The sequence below is a fragment of the Charadrius vociferus genome, unplaced genomic scaffold (assembly GCF_000708025.1).
Source record: "Charadrius vociferus isolate BGI_N301 unplaced genomic scaffold, ASM70802v2 scaffold414, whole genome shotgun sequence".
Lineage (NCBI taxonomy): Eukaryota > Metazoa > Chordata > Aves > Charadriiformes > Charadriidae > Charadrius > Charadrius vociferus.
This window is the reverse complement of record NW_009648079.1, coordinates 102789-119396: the sequence shown is the minus strand read 5'-3', so window position 1 is coordinate 119396 and position 16608 is coordinate 102789. Positions and strand designations below refer to the sequence as shown.

At 36.6% G+C, this 16608-nt stretch overlaps 1 protein-coding gene across 1 annotated transcript in view; it reads right to left on the bottom strand.

Moving 5' to 3' along the window:
- TMPRSS15 (transmembrane protease, serine 15) overlaps positions 1-12962 on the bottom strand; it is a 58774-nt gene extending 45812 nt beyond the window's left edge. The window contains exons 1-5 of the mRNA XM_009883863.1: positions 12818-12962; positions 10187-10317; positions 9814-9881; positions 8927-8971; positions 6511-6653 (exon numbers count right to left, since the gene is read on the bottom strand). Of these exons, the coding sequence (XP_009882165.1) occupies positions 6511-6653; positions 8927-8971; positions 9814-9881; positions 10187-10317; positions 12818-12962 (532 nt within the window). The remainder of the gene's footprint in view (positions 1-6510; positions 6654-8926; positions 8972-9813; positions 9882-10186; positions 10318-12817) is intronic.
- Positions 12963-16608: the final 3646 nt, after the last annotated feature.

Sequence of the window (16608 nt, the reverse complement as noted above, 5' to 3'; positions counted from 1 at the left end):
TGAAATAATAAGGACAACTGCAATAACAGCAGAGCAGTAATGCACTTTCACTACAAAGGAAAATTGACTTACCTCTGGTTACTCTAGCACAAATCAAATCAACCACTCTATTGTGTTTTACAAAACTGCATTTTTAGATGCCTGGAATGAAATATCACGTACTGAAAAGATAATTTTGGCACAGAATGAAGGAAATTCTCAGAAGTGACATATTGTTTGAAACTAAGCTTGAGGTAGGGCTTGAAGAAAATTTCCATAAATTCCCATTTCCTTCTTATACCCAAACAAACTACTATATGCAATATAATAAATGATATTTTCCATTTTCTTATGCTTCAATAACATGAGAAAACTTTACTTTGGTTTAAATAACAGTGAAAAATCTCTGGTTTTAGTTGAATAAAATTTAATTTAATTTTCTTCAACACATCACAACGTTGCACTTCATCATACTAAAGAATCTCATTTTTTTAACCAGGATATCTTGAAAATTAAAGTCTTGAAGACTGGATTTCAAAATACCAGGAATATCAGAAACCCTATTCTTTTCATATTTGTGAATTAAATTTACAAATTAAGAACAAATTTCTGCAAAAAGAATACATGGACAGATCCTCAAAATTGTGGAATCGCACTAAGAGTATTTTCCTAGAGCATAAATGTTCATACACTGTAAACATTCTCTTTTAGTCTTTAAGTGATTTTGGTCTTAGACATCTGTAGAGTTCAAGTAGGTCCTATTAAAGTGAACACAAACATGCAACTAAAATAAGCTCTGGATAACTACTAATTTCAAAATTCTTGGAAATGTCATTAAATTCTATGTAAACTATTCACTTAGCACTGTTCACATAGTTCCTTTTCTTTGCTTCAGTAAATGCTTACTGAAGGTCAAAATTTCTTATGCAAGAGGGAAAAATATTAATTTGTAAAACAGATCTTGCAGCCTTTAACCACTATTGCTTGATTTATTGTTTTCATAAAACTGTTAGTTCTGTAATTAGATTAAGTAAATGTTTGTATGATATTGTATTGTATGATATAAGTGACAAAGGCTGAAATTTGTTTGGATGCATTGCAGCATTTCGAAGTGCTTTACAGAACACTTTCAGCGTTAGCAATACAGTGTAAAGCAACACAGCTGCCATTTTGAATCCTATTGGTAATTGAATCAAACCAAACATGCTTTAGTCAAGTATTGGAGGTGATACAGTGCCAATGAATGAATTGCCATAGATAAGCAGACACAAAACTGTGCATTCTAGACCCAGAACAAAACCCCAACCAATAATCTAGGAATATGTTTTGCACAAGCCCAATATGCAAGAAAACGTTGTTTACATATGACACGATCAATTCTAGTTCTGTTCTTGAACTCAGAAAACTAAACAGCATTGCCACCTACTGGATATAAAGAAATTAACATTTCATAGTAAAACATTTTGACTTTTTTTTTTTGAAACAGGAAATTACCCGAAATTGCAATGTGAATGCTATATTCAACTAAAAAATGGCAGGAAATACATTGGGCCCCTTTGAGAATGCTTATAAATGTCATATGTATTTTATCATTTCATAAGGCCATGGGAGATTTTCAAAGATTCAAACAGTTTTGGATTTCTCTTCCTTGGAAGTCATGTGAGTGTTTCCTAACTTTTTTCTTTTTTTTCTTATCTTTTTTTTTTTCAAAAAGCCCCAAGAAATAATAGGAAGTAAAAACGAGCCACCAGTATGAGTGTTAATATATACATTAACATACACAACACATAGACCATTTTTGTAGAATATGGAATCTTAGAAGTCCCTTCTCTTTGAAGTGGTCTCCTCAGTCAAATCAGAGAAACAGACATATCATGTATTTAGAGGAATGGGATATGAGAATTGAATGATTCGAGAAGAGGATGTACACAAACAGTATAATTCTAAGATCTCAGACTGTTTCATATAACCTCACTGCTTCTCCCCATAGGTAGTTACCTACCTGCAGTTGTTGAGGACTTGCTTGTGGTGAGTTGTCCTGAACCTGGGCAAACACAACCCAGCGTTAGAACTCTACTTGTTGCTCTCTGGGAGCACCTCTGCAGTTGCATGGGCAGAACTAAGCAGCAACTAGTCTGCTTTTATGAGATCTACATTATTTGCTGTCTCCCCATCCCCCAGCTTAGGTAATGATATGGTAACACCAGTTTGAGTGGCGTGATCCTGAAGTTCAAATGTCACAATAAACATAAGATAATTAAAGAGGAACCCAAGTGAATTTTAAATGTCATTCTTTTAGATGTAGTCACACACTTTTGTCTTTTTTTTTCCCACTAAAATAGCAACAATGCTTTCTTGTATGTAAAAGTTCTGACCTGAAGTTGGTGTCAAGGAGCTTGTAATTAGACTCACGGGATCTGTTGAAACAAAACAAGTACTAAAATTTATATGTTCATTTTCTTATAAATAACATTGCTCAACAAATCAGTTATTGCAGTGTGAAGAGAGGAGCCTCAAACCTGTCTAGTATTTGTGTATTTACACACAGGCATACCTGTGTGTATATACATTTACACACGAACAAATGCCTAGGTACATAAATGGATTTTCATTAGTGACAGTAAACTACAAAACATTCTAGAAAAATTGAATGCTTATTTGTGATTGCTCCAACACAACTTCCTTCTTAGTGGTGCTTTTAATATTCGTCTTTGTACCGAGGATGCCTCTGGCATTTCCAGCTCCCAAATAGTCTTTTTTTTTTTTCCTCTTTGAATTTGCATTAGCATGCCTGTTTACCATTTTAACTTACTGCACAAAGACTGAAATAAGTGAGTACGATAATGATGTTGCCAGCTGAAAGGATCCCCACGTCACTACAGCTAATGGGTCCTCTCCTTTAGTTTATGAGATGAAAGGTTAGAAGGAAAAAAGTGAGAGATGCAGTAAGGCCTTCTATATAGCCGTTGTCTATCAGCTTTGCTGGTAGAAGTTGCTGACCATTGGCCATCTCAGACTTACTTCTGTTAGATGTTCCTGCTCTCCCAGACCTCCTAGTGCACAAACTTGCATGAGGACTTGCTACCAATTTTCCATCAAAACATGCTGGTTTAGTACACACACCATTAAACTTAGCCAGACCATTTTTTATTAAATAGGTTACAGAGCACCCAATGTCAGCAAAGTTAAGGACACCATTCCACTGGCAGAGAGAGGGGAGAGCCCAGCAGAAGGTGCAGGGAGGGTGCAGACAGATGCAGTGTTCTCATACAACTGCATTCAGAGAAGGAAGCTTCATTCATAGCTTCACAGTAGTTTCCAAAGTCTCATACATGTGTATCTACCTATGTATCTTGTCTATATACCTTCTAAAGGATTTGTATTTTGTCAGGAATGAAACATTCAAAGACCTAAGTCATGGATGCATGTGTGAGTAGGAAGTTCTTATAAAACAGTTATTAGGAAGCTATATCTTGGTAATTGTTGAAAATATTGGGATTGTTACAGGTACTCCCAAAAGCACATGCACAAGTTGACAGCAAAAGCCATGAAAGTAAAAGCACAGGACAGTGACAGAGCCGTCAGTGGTATAAGCACAAATTACAAATGGTCAATTACTGGGTGACTGCACTGAAGTAACACCTGAGCTGGGTAAAGCTGGGTTTAGGGTCAACAGAGCCAAACCCCAAGCATCAAGAAGATGTAAACATACCACATAATGTAAAACTTGGGTATAACATGGGCTCTGGACTGAAACAGCAAGAGCAGCTTTAGCAAACATACAAAAATGACCCCAAGCAGAACCAAGAGCAAGGGGGAAGGAATCCACACCAGAAAGATGACACACTTTCCAGCATGGAATGCTGACAACTCCCAACTCCCTACCTGCTTCCTCTGACACCTCGCCCCTGCCTCCCAATTCCTTTTTGAGGATGATTAGCAACATTGAACTTAGGACTCAGGGGACCACTAAGATAGCATACCAGAGGAAGGGATAGGTAGGAGAAAACTTGTATGTTAGCAGTTTTAACTGTATCATTGGGAATAAGCTGTAGTGATTATACACTTTGGACTATACATTTTAGTAGGCCTGTAACTGGACTACTAATAATTCTTTCATCGTTATGGCTGTAATTAGACTAATGATAAATGCTTGGCTTCTGCATTCATAGGTGCATTTCTTTAGCTGGCATAAATTGCGTGAAGCTCCTGGTCTGGTAACCTGCCCTGGAGAAGCTGTATGTGTTAATTTGTACGTAGTATGTGATAACACTACTTGCATTAGTGCTACAAAGCCCTTACTGCATTATTCGGCTGTCTGACTGACTTTTGGCAAGTTTGTGATCAGTGAAAATGTGAGACCAAGGAGTGGTGGCTGCCCTGTACCTTATCATCATAAGACTTCCAGTGATAGTGGAATGAAAGTCTATCGACATTGCTCAGTATATCAGTAACCACAGCATGAGAGTAGGACCTCAGCCTCATCTACCTGTTGAAATCTGCAAAAATTTCAGCTTGTGGCTCAGCTGGCTGATGGAGACTCATCTTTTGTTTTGATCATCTAATTAAGCTTTTAGAGCTTTTGGACAGACTTCAGATCAGTGGTTTCTCAAATGGTCAGAAACGATTGAAGGGCGGCTAACTATCACTGAATGGACAGTAGCAGTCAAGCCCTAACTACAGCCAAGGCAGCTTTACTAAGTTATATCAGCTGAATAGCAACTTTTATGTTTCTTCCTGCTGTAATGATAACAAAAAATAGTTTCTGTTTTATGAAAGATACTGACCTGATGAAGTTAAAGGCATCACTGTAGTAAGATTTTCAGTGGCAACTGGAAGAAAGCAAGTTCATTACAAACTTCTTTTATGGCACAGTATCTAGTTTTATACAACATAGAGGAGAAAGAAATGCTAAAAAAAATTAAATAAATCAGCTGTCACTATTTCTTTCTGACTCACTAGCAGCGTCCCACTTTCCTCCTTTTGACCATCTCACCCTGTTCCCAGCCTTTTCTCAAACTCTATGATCTTCCTAAGGAGGAAAGGTCTATATTAATACCTTCCAACCCTCAGTCCTTATTCATTGTCTTGCATATAAAATGTCTTAATCTGGGAAATCTCTGTCTTGACACTTTTTATCCTTTGGAGCTTTTCAGAGCACCTGTGTCTTATAGAGCAGTATTTAGATGAGATGCATGAGTTAAAATTAACCTAGGATAATTTGCAAGAAAGTAAATTACTTTCAATCACTGTAAAAACTGTGATTTCAAGTAAGTCACACCCATGTCATAGTTCCCTCCCTCTCTGAAGTAGAAATATTACTTCTCTTGCAAACATACTGAGATATAGGATGCAAAAATGCCGTATATGATTATGATTGTTAATTAGCTACAGTTATGTTATTGAAGCACTCCTGATGGAATGGACAGATTATATCTCATGTGAAAAGAAGCATTTTAATGGTGCACAGTAAGAAAAGTTTGACTACTTCAAAGTTCATCAACAGATATACAACCTTTTAAAAAGCTCTTCATAATTTTCTTTGGTGGCATTTTTGAAGTATAATGAGCAATCACTTTTCACAGTGATGTGCAGTTATTTAGAACAACTTCTTATATGTGGTGCAAGTAGTAAAGAGAAATAAAGATGTCAAGACTCTGAATTTAGCCTTTGAATATCTGAAGTACTTTGCAAAAAACACACCTTTTGGAATAGAGTAAGAGACATTGCACACCAGATGTCCCACTCCTCTTAAAGCAATCAGTTGCTACTTAATTATCTCCAGCAGGTCTTCAAATGTCAGCTAATCAACTTCCACTTCAAAGGACTCAAATTACTTTTTATCCTCATCCTCAGTGAAGGTCTGTTTTGAGGCTTATTGAGGTAAAAACAAGGATTCCCATTGATTTTGCTGGGCTTCTGCTTAGGTTGTGATAAATTTTCTAGTACTTACATAAAGTCACTATATTTGTATATTTGCAGTATTTAAAACTGCCTAATTTATAAAGCCACATTCTTTTTTTTCCCATTTACACTTTACCTAAATCAGTTCCTTGGGCGTACTTCTCCAGAAGCCACACTCTGTGTTCAGTTCATTGTTCTTACTGACATCTTTTCAATAAATAAGTCCTCACTCACTGTGAGGCTGAGCCCCTTTCCTTATTCTTTAGCAAAATAAAATGATAATTACATTTACTTATGAAACAACAGAGTTGGGGCTTAATTACATTAACTTGAGGGAAAACAGAATTTCAAATGTTATGCTACATGAAAGAGATGAAATTGAGTAGTTTTTACTGGGAAATCACTACTTTGTCCTTTATTCCCTTCTTACTGAATACACACAACGCTGACTCATACTTTCTAGCTGACAAGATTGTAAATAGTTCTTTCAACTGCTGCTGAAAGTTCTGTAACAGGGAAGGGGAACACCCATGAGAGCACCTTTGCTGATTGGAAGTCAAAGTTTTCATCCACGTTAACTGTAGTTCTCAAGAATTTATATAGAGAAAAAATGTTTACTAGCATTACCTGTGACTTGTATGCTGTTCACATCAATTTTCAAAGTCTGGGTAAGATTAGTTTTATCTGTGTTGATACCCAAAACCAGCTCATTTTTTACTTTCTCAGCTGTTACTTTCTGGGTAAAATAAAGGTTGAAGGTCACAACAACACTAGCAATACAAAACAGAAAAGGTGATTAGTTATGCAAGCAAATGAAGTAAATCTGATATATGAATTACCATCTAGACAATATTTCATTCCAACACAGGTTCGATTTTCAAAGTCAGTGTCTTTAAGTGTTACCTGGCCAAGATGACACATAAACAAAAGCTTCTTAATTATCAAGTAGGTTTGAACCTTGGAGAAACAGTTTTTCTTTCTTTATCTACTCTTATTTTCATTGTGGAGAACCCCAAACAACATTCATATCAATTGTTGCAATGGAGTTGAATTTGAATAAACTAAAGGAGAAATAGGTTTATTCAGTATTCAACAGGTCTTCTAGTTTAAGCCCTAAAATATTGATGGTGAACCTTGGTGTGTTACGAACAATTATACAATATATTCATGTTACAAAAATATAATACAAAATGATCGCTTCTATAAAGCAACCATCATCTGTGGATTCTGCATCTGCGCAGATCTACTGTGTCACTGCCTGGATTCTCACAAGGAAACAATAATGGCTGAAAGAACAGACATTTTGAAATCATTTGTTAAACTACATTTAACCTTCTGTGGGCTTGAATTTTATCTGGAGTGTTGTCTTTTTGCTCTCTGCCATCCTTTCTAGACACTATTTGCAGTTAGATTAAAGCAGTGTCAAAGTATGATGCTTGCTACAGTTTTTCTCTCTTTACTTAAATTTAGGTGCAAACTTTTTCATTCTTAAGCATTTATACTACCCAATTGCAACTGACTCAGCAATGCTTTTTGATAAGAGGTGATTAATCCTGCCATTTTGCTGAGCAGAGTTTGCAGATTGCAATACATGGAAAAACTCACCTCTTTAATTTCTTAGATGTTTCTGATAACCTCTAGGCCATGCTGAGCAAACAAAAGTTTTTATTGCTATCCTTGTGACTCAGCAGAGTTTCAAGGGTGAAATAGCAAGGAGATTGCCCAGAGGGGTAAACACTTTTTAAATGAAAAGCGTCAACCAGAAAATAATTTCTGAGACAAAGTAATATCTCAAGTACTATTTAAAAACAGAAATGAAGACAGTTCCTTTCTGCTGTATTAAAAGCCAGATCAAACATTCACTAACACCAGATTTTTTTGTGATTTCTGTGGCCTTTGTCTCAGGATACTGGAGTATCTATATATATCTATATAAATGTTTACAGTGCACATCTCTAGATTCCCATTGTAGCTGATGGAAAGAAATAAGCTGTTCTTTGTCATGACTGATCTCCTCCTAAAAAAAGCATTTAAACAGACCTGATGAGAAAGGTCTAAAAAACCATCTCTTACAAAGAGTCTTGAGCAACAAGCTCAGAGATGTCTCCATCTTTGATGCCTGAATTTTGATGAGAATAGTCCCATTCTATGTGCAGAAATCAAATTGTGCTGTTTAGATCTATCTTCACAAGGACAAAACCTGGAAATGGCTTACTCCTACCACTGTGTACTCCATTCCCTTGCTGTTATAAAATCCTTTGTAAAGTTATCACACTCCACCTTTCTAACTAATTAGGTTTATGCCTTCACTATTCCAGTAAAAAGATTAATTGAAATCTGCTTCTCATTTTCAACATACATGTATTCACAGTTGGCTAATATCCATTTTTCTTTTGCAAGCACAGTTATTCAAATGAACTATCTCCTCTGAATATGTATTTACAGAAAACATTCACATCACAAGAACAGCTGGTATCACAGAATCACAGAATAGCATCATTGGTTGTCATGTAATGTACGCTTCTTTTTAATTTGGTGGTCTCACCTATAAGACAAGTAATTTTATTATCCATTTCTTAAGGACTTACAGTTCTTCTAGAGTCATAATCTTTTGTCCTCTGCTTTGTTCTTGCCTATAAGAGTGTGTCAACACACATTCCTTTATTGAAGACTTGTTAGTAATGATAACGAGTGAGATCAGCCCCTAAGTCCAAGCAGCTTTCCACAAGCAAGCTCAGCACAAACTGATATCCTTTCCTTTCTAGCTAGTTTCCTACCTACTCCACTGTCCTTACCTTTCCCATTTTATTTTTTTCTAAATTGACAGTCCCAGGGACTATTACGTTTTCTCTTTCTTTTAATCATAAAGGATGGTTTTGGAGGAAAGTTATGTCTTGAAGCTTCGTATGCTCTTTAGAAGGCCTTAGCCAGTTTCTAAAGATGTATTTTCTCATCTATTCACTGTCCACAGAAGAAATTTATAAATTGAGAACATCGTTGTCTCTTGCTCATATTTTAAGTAAACTTTGTCATATGCAATTACCCAGTCTCTGACTTCTTGAATCTTTCACGACTGCCTTCAGATTTCCTGTAGAAGCAAAACAACAATAAAATAAAACACAACACAAAAGCATATGATTCCCCTTGAGTTTACAATGTTGTGAATAGGGTGGAAGCGTGTTCTGAAACTGTTTAATAGTGGGAGACAGTATTACACATGTTTTGCTGAATCAGGACCTTATAAAGAACACTGCAGATGGAATTAACACTATGGACCTCACCGCATATCCCGGACATTTTTGCCAGCTGACCTTCAGGACAACCACCATAATGGGATATTGAATAATAGGGTCAAACAAACTTTAATAAATTAAGCAGGTCTTATTGTGCCTATTTTATGGACTCTTTAGGACACACAAGGTGTAGGTTTTCCTGGTATCAAATGACAGCATCATTTGCTAACACCCTAAGGAACGTGAGTTAAGTGGATCCATGTCCATAGGAACATATGAGTGTACTTCCATTCATCTCAGCTTACGCCAGCAGATCTCTAACCTGAACTTTCTTCTAGATGGCAAGGGCCAGCAAACCTGCAAACATAGCAAAACTAATACACCTTGGGAAAAAGAAAAAAAAAAAAAAGATTTTAGTAATTCTTTAAAATGTAGAAGTTTTGTGAGTTGGTCCTAGGACTCAGCCTTACTGGTTTGGCCAAGACATGGACACACAGGAGCCTGAGAAGGAAGTTTGCCCAAGGAAACACAGAGGTGCCAAACTTCCCACAGTAGCACCTGTAAGAAGTAAAAAGAATAATATAGGATGTTCCCAAGGATCTCTTGAAAAGCAAAGTATTGATAACCACTCCTGAAAGAAATAGTTAAGTGACCACTTTTGATGTTTATTTGCAAAGTTTAATTAAGCTGTACCTACTTGAACCGGGAAATTTCACATCTCTCAAATTCATTTTTCAGATCACTTGCTTGAAAGACTTTTTGTATCTAGATGGAAAAGAAAGATCTTGAACCCATACAGATACAGTAATTAAAAACACACCCAGCTGCACACTGCATTCGTGGTTTTAATCCTAAATTTTTCCTTCCCAAATCTAGACTACAGAAGCACAATTTTTCTTTGATGTTTCACTGATTTTTACAGATAAAAAATATATTGACTTCTGACCAAGCTTAGTACCTGAAATAACTCTTTTTGGAGAGAGGAAAAAGCCATCAACAGCAGGTGATGCTAGGTAATTAATATACCTACCACATACTCTTGAATTAACCAGAGACAAATAGGTTCTTACCAATTGTTCAACATCAAAAGCAAGGACTTTGAAATCAGCTGATGATGTGTTTTGCAAAGCAGGAGTGAATGATGTCCCAGAGAGTATTTTAAACGTTCCCATGTAGCTGTGAGTACTCCCATCTGCTTCAGCTAGATAATTAAAATTAAATTTAATGTTTTGAATTATATAGAAATAAATGAAAAACACTACATTAGATTTTATTCCACACAGATCATCAGTACAATAACTTTCAGCTTTTTGTCTTGCTTTGTAATCAGAGATGTTTTGTGCAGTGGTGATTTTTAAAAAGTGATAGACATTTTCTAATGTTTACAATATTTACAAGTGTAAACATATTTTTATGAATACTATTTATCCTTGGTTCTCATTACTTTCAGTTCTGTTTTGAACACGGAACTTTCCAGCAGCACTGTGAATGGTTAAAGGGGACAATGGTATTTCCAGTTATGTCTAACATAAGGGACAAATATACATGGGAAGAATAATAGTAAATTATGAGGTTTTTGTGTGTTCTGGATTAAAAATATTATGAATTACTACTTCACACTTTCTGTATTAAATGCTGTACTTTTTTTCTATAAACATACACTGTTTTTGATGACAGCACTGGAAACACTAGTGTCAGATCAGTTAAATTATTTTTGACCTGACCTTTCTTATCAATACATGCATGCAATGCTGGGAGGATTTATGAGGAAACTAGAAAACTGGTCCTTACTGCAAATTTAATCTTGATTTTTAATATGTTTCAACATATGAGGTATGCATAAAGCAATTCATTATACATTAAAAAAATTTCCTCACTGTGTAACACACTGGAAATTTTCAGATAAGACCTGAATTAATGTGGTTGATAGAAAATGCCTTTTGCTTACCAGTTACAGTACCAGTGGCATTTTTAGGTTGTGTTTGAAGGCACTACCATCCAAAACAAGTTTTAATACAAAAGCAGATAACTAATAAATACTACGATAAACAGCATGTGATAGAAGGCACAGCCTAGTGACACCAATTTCCTACTATTAACTAACAACAGCAGACCACTTTGAGCTTCTATGAAGGCCATTTATTGTTACAACAACTGCAAATTCATTTAAATAAAAGTTTCTAAATAGCAAAAAGCTTTTTTTTTTGTTATATGTGTCAAATATAATTTTAAAGTGTTTTATAAGTGTTATTTATACATTATTAAATTCTTACCTATTTATGTTCTAAAACCTAAGTCAGTAATTTGAAGCCTGTCTCTAACTAGATGCAATAATACACCATCATTACCTTTAAGCTCATTTTATTTCACTGGAATGTGATAGTGTTCTGGGAATAGGGGAAGAAAGTCAGTAGGAAGAACAAGTTTTAAAATTTGGATTGAAAAACAAAGGCAACTAAAGAAATAAACATGAATATTCTGATAAAACAGTTTTTAAAAAGTATGGCTTGCAGCTAGTTAGTCTTCATGTGATTCAGTATGAAATAGTATGGACTTGTGGTAAATGAAGGCGTCAAAAACTTCAATGTATCAGAATTATTTTTCCAACTACAGAAATCATTATAATGAAAAAATATATTTTCGAGACTTTTGCCTAACCTGTTTCCTTTACCCCATCTCACAATGCCTTTTTCCTATTAGCTGTGAGGGCTCCGTAGACCTACATACATTCCCTTCCAATCAAAAATCTAGATTACAAAATGGTTAAGGTTGTGAGAGAGCTCTGGAGGTCATTTGGTCCAATGTCTCTGCTCAAGCAGGGCTATGTATAGCCAGTCGCCCAGGACTATGTACACGCAGCTTTTGAATATCCCCAAGGAGGGAGACTCCACAATCTCATCAGTCCTTCACTGGACTCCCTCCAGTAGCTCCATATGTCTCATGTACCGGGCAGCCCATAACTGAACACAGTACTCCTTACCAGGGCATAGTTAACTTATATCCACAAGATCTTTAAACCAAAATTTCAGTTACATTCAAAAATCATCCTACCTTGATTTTTTTACTTCATTTACTTTGAGTATCAGTAGCTTGAGTCTATCACATTCTCAGCACTGGCTAAATACTAAGAATGACTTTACCTTAACTTTACATAGGTAAATACAGTACATAGCTGACTGTCTAATACAGAATCTCTCTCACAGCAATAAATAACTTCAAAATAATAATTTTTTTAAATAAATGAAAAGATTCTAAGAGATTTAGGACACCGAAACCTCCCCACAGACTTCAGTGGATTATCAATATATTGCTGAGTCGAACCTCATACACGGAGAAAAAACCAAAAATTCACAATCTGGCTTATTACCTTCTCTAGTTGATGAATACAATTGAATAACCTAAGCTTTATAGTTTGGATTGCATTCCAAGAACCTGTCCCAAAGCCTAAACCATGAAAATTCTATTCTATGGCTTCAGGATATGCTTCAAGTGCTTGTATTTTTTGCCTATTTTGTTCTTATCGATTTCCAGGGGAGGAGAAGAGGAAAACAAAAAAAAACCCAACCATGCCCCCCACCCCCACCCCAGCATTAAAAGCATAGCATTAAATATGAAATAGAATTACAATAACAACACCACTGGCTTCAAAGTCTGAACGTCTACTGAAGAACTTCTGAAAAGGTTAAAGGTTGGTTACTTACCACGCTCTAACTCCTGGATTGTTAACCATGAAAGTACTATCAGTCCAACAGAAACACACACAAAAACTGCGAGCAGAGAAGCAAACAAAATTTCATAGTAACTAAGAGGAACATATTTCTTATCAGATGATTTCCTCAGCTTCATTTCTGTCTTGAAAGCTTGTGTGAATTAAGGACTGACAAAAGACACAAATAACCTGAAAAGGAGGGTAATAATCCACGCGAACTGATATTTATAAGAGACGCCTGTAAATTAATTACACCATAAAACTTCATTGACATCAGTTTTTACAACATTCCTGAACAGTCATATTCATGCACAAGATATGCAAATACAACAGAAAGAAATCCCTTCAGAAAGGAAGCACTTCAGATTATGTCTCAGATAAAAAATAAGCAAAAACACAGAAATGTGAGGTTGGACACTGAATTTGCACTATTTCTTGTAATTTGATATTTTTAATTGAAAATGAATATAAAATATGGCTGTTGGATTTACTGCTAACGCAGGGTGTTTTTTTGTAATTCTTCCCAAGTGCAGTTAAGAAGGCAACAGTGAAAGCCATATCTTTCATTATTTTGCTTAAAAAGTTTAAGTTTCTTTGAAAGTAATTTTACATATACATGAAACGTTGGCAAATGAGTTGTTTAGTACTATGCCATAGTTCAGTAACATGTTCAGCACTGAACTGTTAATTCAGCAGTACAAATTTAATCTGCATAAAGCGTGGTTCTTTGGCCATGTATTGGGAGAATTAACCAGAGAAGACACTATGACACGTATGCATGTTTTATATTATCTTGCCAGGCATAAATGTGCAATGGAATGTAATGCTAAAGTTAAAGCATTGTGGATGGCCAGTGCGCCATCTTAAATAAAGAAAAAGTAAATTAAACAAACAACATCCAGTCCAAAATTTTATGCTACAAATTTAATCTGTCAAAACTCTTGAGCAAATCAGCTCCAGAATAGTAAAGTCATACTGACTTTGTGTTTCGTGTTCTGTGAGCTACTCTTTTTGCCTATGGATCAGAGGTCCTAAGTCCGGATTTATGGTATGACATTCCTCAGCTCTCTTTACAGAACTGGGGAATCTGAGCGAACCATCCATATTCCTGGCTATAAAAGGAAAAGAAAACTCATCAGAGTTAATCTTTGGAAGACAGAGGCTCTAGCTACCTATAAATTGACAGAAATTGAGATAATAAAAATTGGGCAGAAATTAGAAAGTCCTGAAATATGACTCTTGGATGACATAACAGTTGTCTGCCCATTCTTTCAGAATGGGGATCCTTGAAATCACATCCAACACATCTGGTAAGGCTTAAAGCATTCTAAATCAAAATCAAAATCTTGGCCTGACAGTAGTATCCTCAATTCAGTGTACTATTAACACAGTGGAAGTAATTCAGTAATATTTCCCATTACTAACAATAAATAATTATTTACTTAAAAACACAGTTAACGAGATACTCCAGGATTGTGCATTTTATCTTAAGGGTGTATTCAGCCTTCAGATGAACTGAGTCACACTAGTAAAATTCAGGGCAGCTTAATCATATATATTGCCCTGACAGGGCAAGAGTAAACTCGTTTTTTGTCCTGCAAATGGATGAGATCTTTGAGTCAGTCATGGAGGATGAATTAGAGTAAGAACTGATTTTGTATATATTTTATATGACACACACATGTATATGATTGTAATTGTCTGCGCGTGTGTGTATATATATACTTCTGTGTATATAAAAGGAGATTAAATTTGTACTGCTGAACACCTTGCTCAACTATGGCACTGTAGTATCTCTTAACAATTTGTGATTATTTACCAATAACTTCAATACCCCTCATTACAATGGATTTAAGTTTATATATTTTTCTGAATGTTCACTCTATCACGGAAGTTCAGGAAACCTCTAAATACCTCACTTTGCTCAGTTACACAAGTTAGGTTATTTGACATCTAGCAGAATTACATAATTGCATGGCAGTTGGATGGGGTGTGGTTATCCAGGTCGGGCTGTTGGGGGGGGGGAAAACCTCTGTCAGAAAGGGCAAAACGCTGCCCGGCAGCCGGGGCTGAGGGGAACAGTGTGAGAGACAGCCCGGCCAGCCCCCAGGGGAGAGGGGGAGGAGGGGAGGAGGTGCTCCAGGCCCACCGGCAGGGATTTCCCTGTAGCTCGTGGAGAGCCCATGGTGGTGCAGGTATCCACACTGCAGCCATGGAGGACCTCATGATGGAGCAGGTGGGTATTTCGTGAAGGAACTGTAGCCTGTGGAAAGCCCAGGCTGGATCAGGTTTATCCTGAAGGACTGCAAACTATGAGAAGGGAGTAGGGGAAAAGTGTGAGGAGGAAGGTGAAGCAGAGAGGAGCTGTTAAGAACTGAGCACAACCCCCTACGCCCCCTCCCCCGAACCACTTGGGGATGGCAAAAAAACTAAATTACTTTTCCCCAAGCAGAGCCTCTTTTAGCTGTGATGGTAATCAGTGGGTGATCTCTCTATCTTTATCTGTCTACACAAGAATACATTTCTTTTGTATTCTCCTTCTGCAGTCCTAGCTGTATAGTTTTTCTTTTAAATTTGACCTATGAGCTTTCCTTTCCTATTTTCTCCCCCTGTCCTGTTGAAGAAGGGCAGTGAGGAAACAGCTAGGGGGGTATCTGAGAGTCAGCCAGCCAAAGTTTACTCGCTGTAATCGTCCATGCTGAATGAAATAATACTAGTTTATTCCTGTATGATTCCTAATCAGCCTTTTTCTATGACAAATCTGAGGAGTCTTGTGCAGTTGGACTTTGGATGCTTCTGTCATATTTTGCATAATTGAACTCTTTGTATCATTGACATTGTATATCACTAGCAAAAGATAAACATTATAACCCAAAGATGTCACTGGATTTTAAATTCTGGATTTATGCCCTGATGGTGAAGTGTTTAACTGGAGGAGAAGTAAAAGTTGTGGACATTTCCATTTCAGTTCTTTTATTAACAGCTTGCATGTGATAGTCAAGTTGTATATGTGCTCATATACGTTGATTACAGTCTGGTTGAAGACATAACTTAGCATGGGTAGTCTCCAATGGAGTTGTGATTCCTACAAATGAACTCATTTGCTAAACAATTCTAGCTGGCAACAAGGTCGTGGTAGCAATAATTAATAGGCAAGCCCTGGACGCTGAGGTGATAGTAAGCTCTTTTATTAATCTGTTTGCAACATGTTACAGTCTGTACTACTATGAGCTGGTTAAAAAAGAACATAAGAACCCATGATTTCACATGTTCATTTGGAAATCTTCCAAATAGGGGGGCAGACTTCAACACTGTGCCGATGCTGGATTACCATTAATCATGAATTATAGAAGCAGAGCAGTTTACTCTGGAAGGAACCTATGAAGATCATCTGGTCCAACCTCCTGCTCAAGCCTGAGCTAACTGAAACTAGATCAGGTTGTTCATGGCCATGTCCAGGCAAGATCTGAATACTGCCAGGGTGGAAGATCCCACAACTAGTCTGGAAGAAATATCTGTGCCAGCATTAACTACGTGCATAGTGATTTTTTGTTCCTTATATCTTATTAGAATTTCAATTGCTGCAATTCGTGTTTATTGCCTCTTGGACTTTCACTATGCAATTTTAAGACGAGTCTGACTCCGTATTCTCTGCAATCATCCCTTAGGTAGCTGAAGGCAGCAATTAGACACTCCTACCAGTTTGTCAACCCCCAGCCAGTACTCGCAGATAGTGCTATTCCATCCCAGATTCAGGACTCTGCACTTATTGAACTTGGTTAA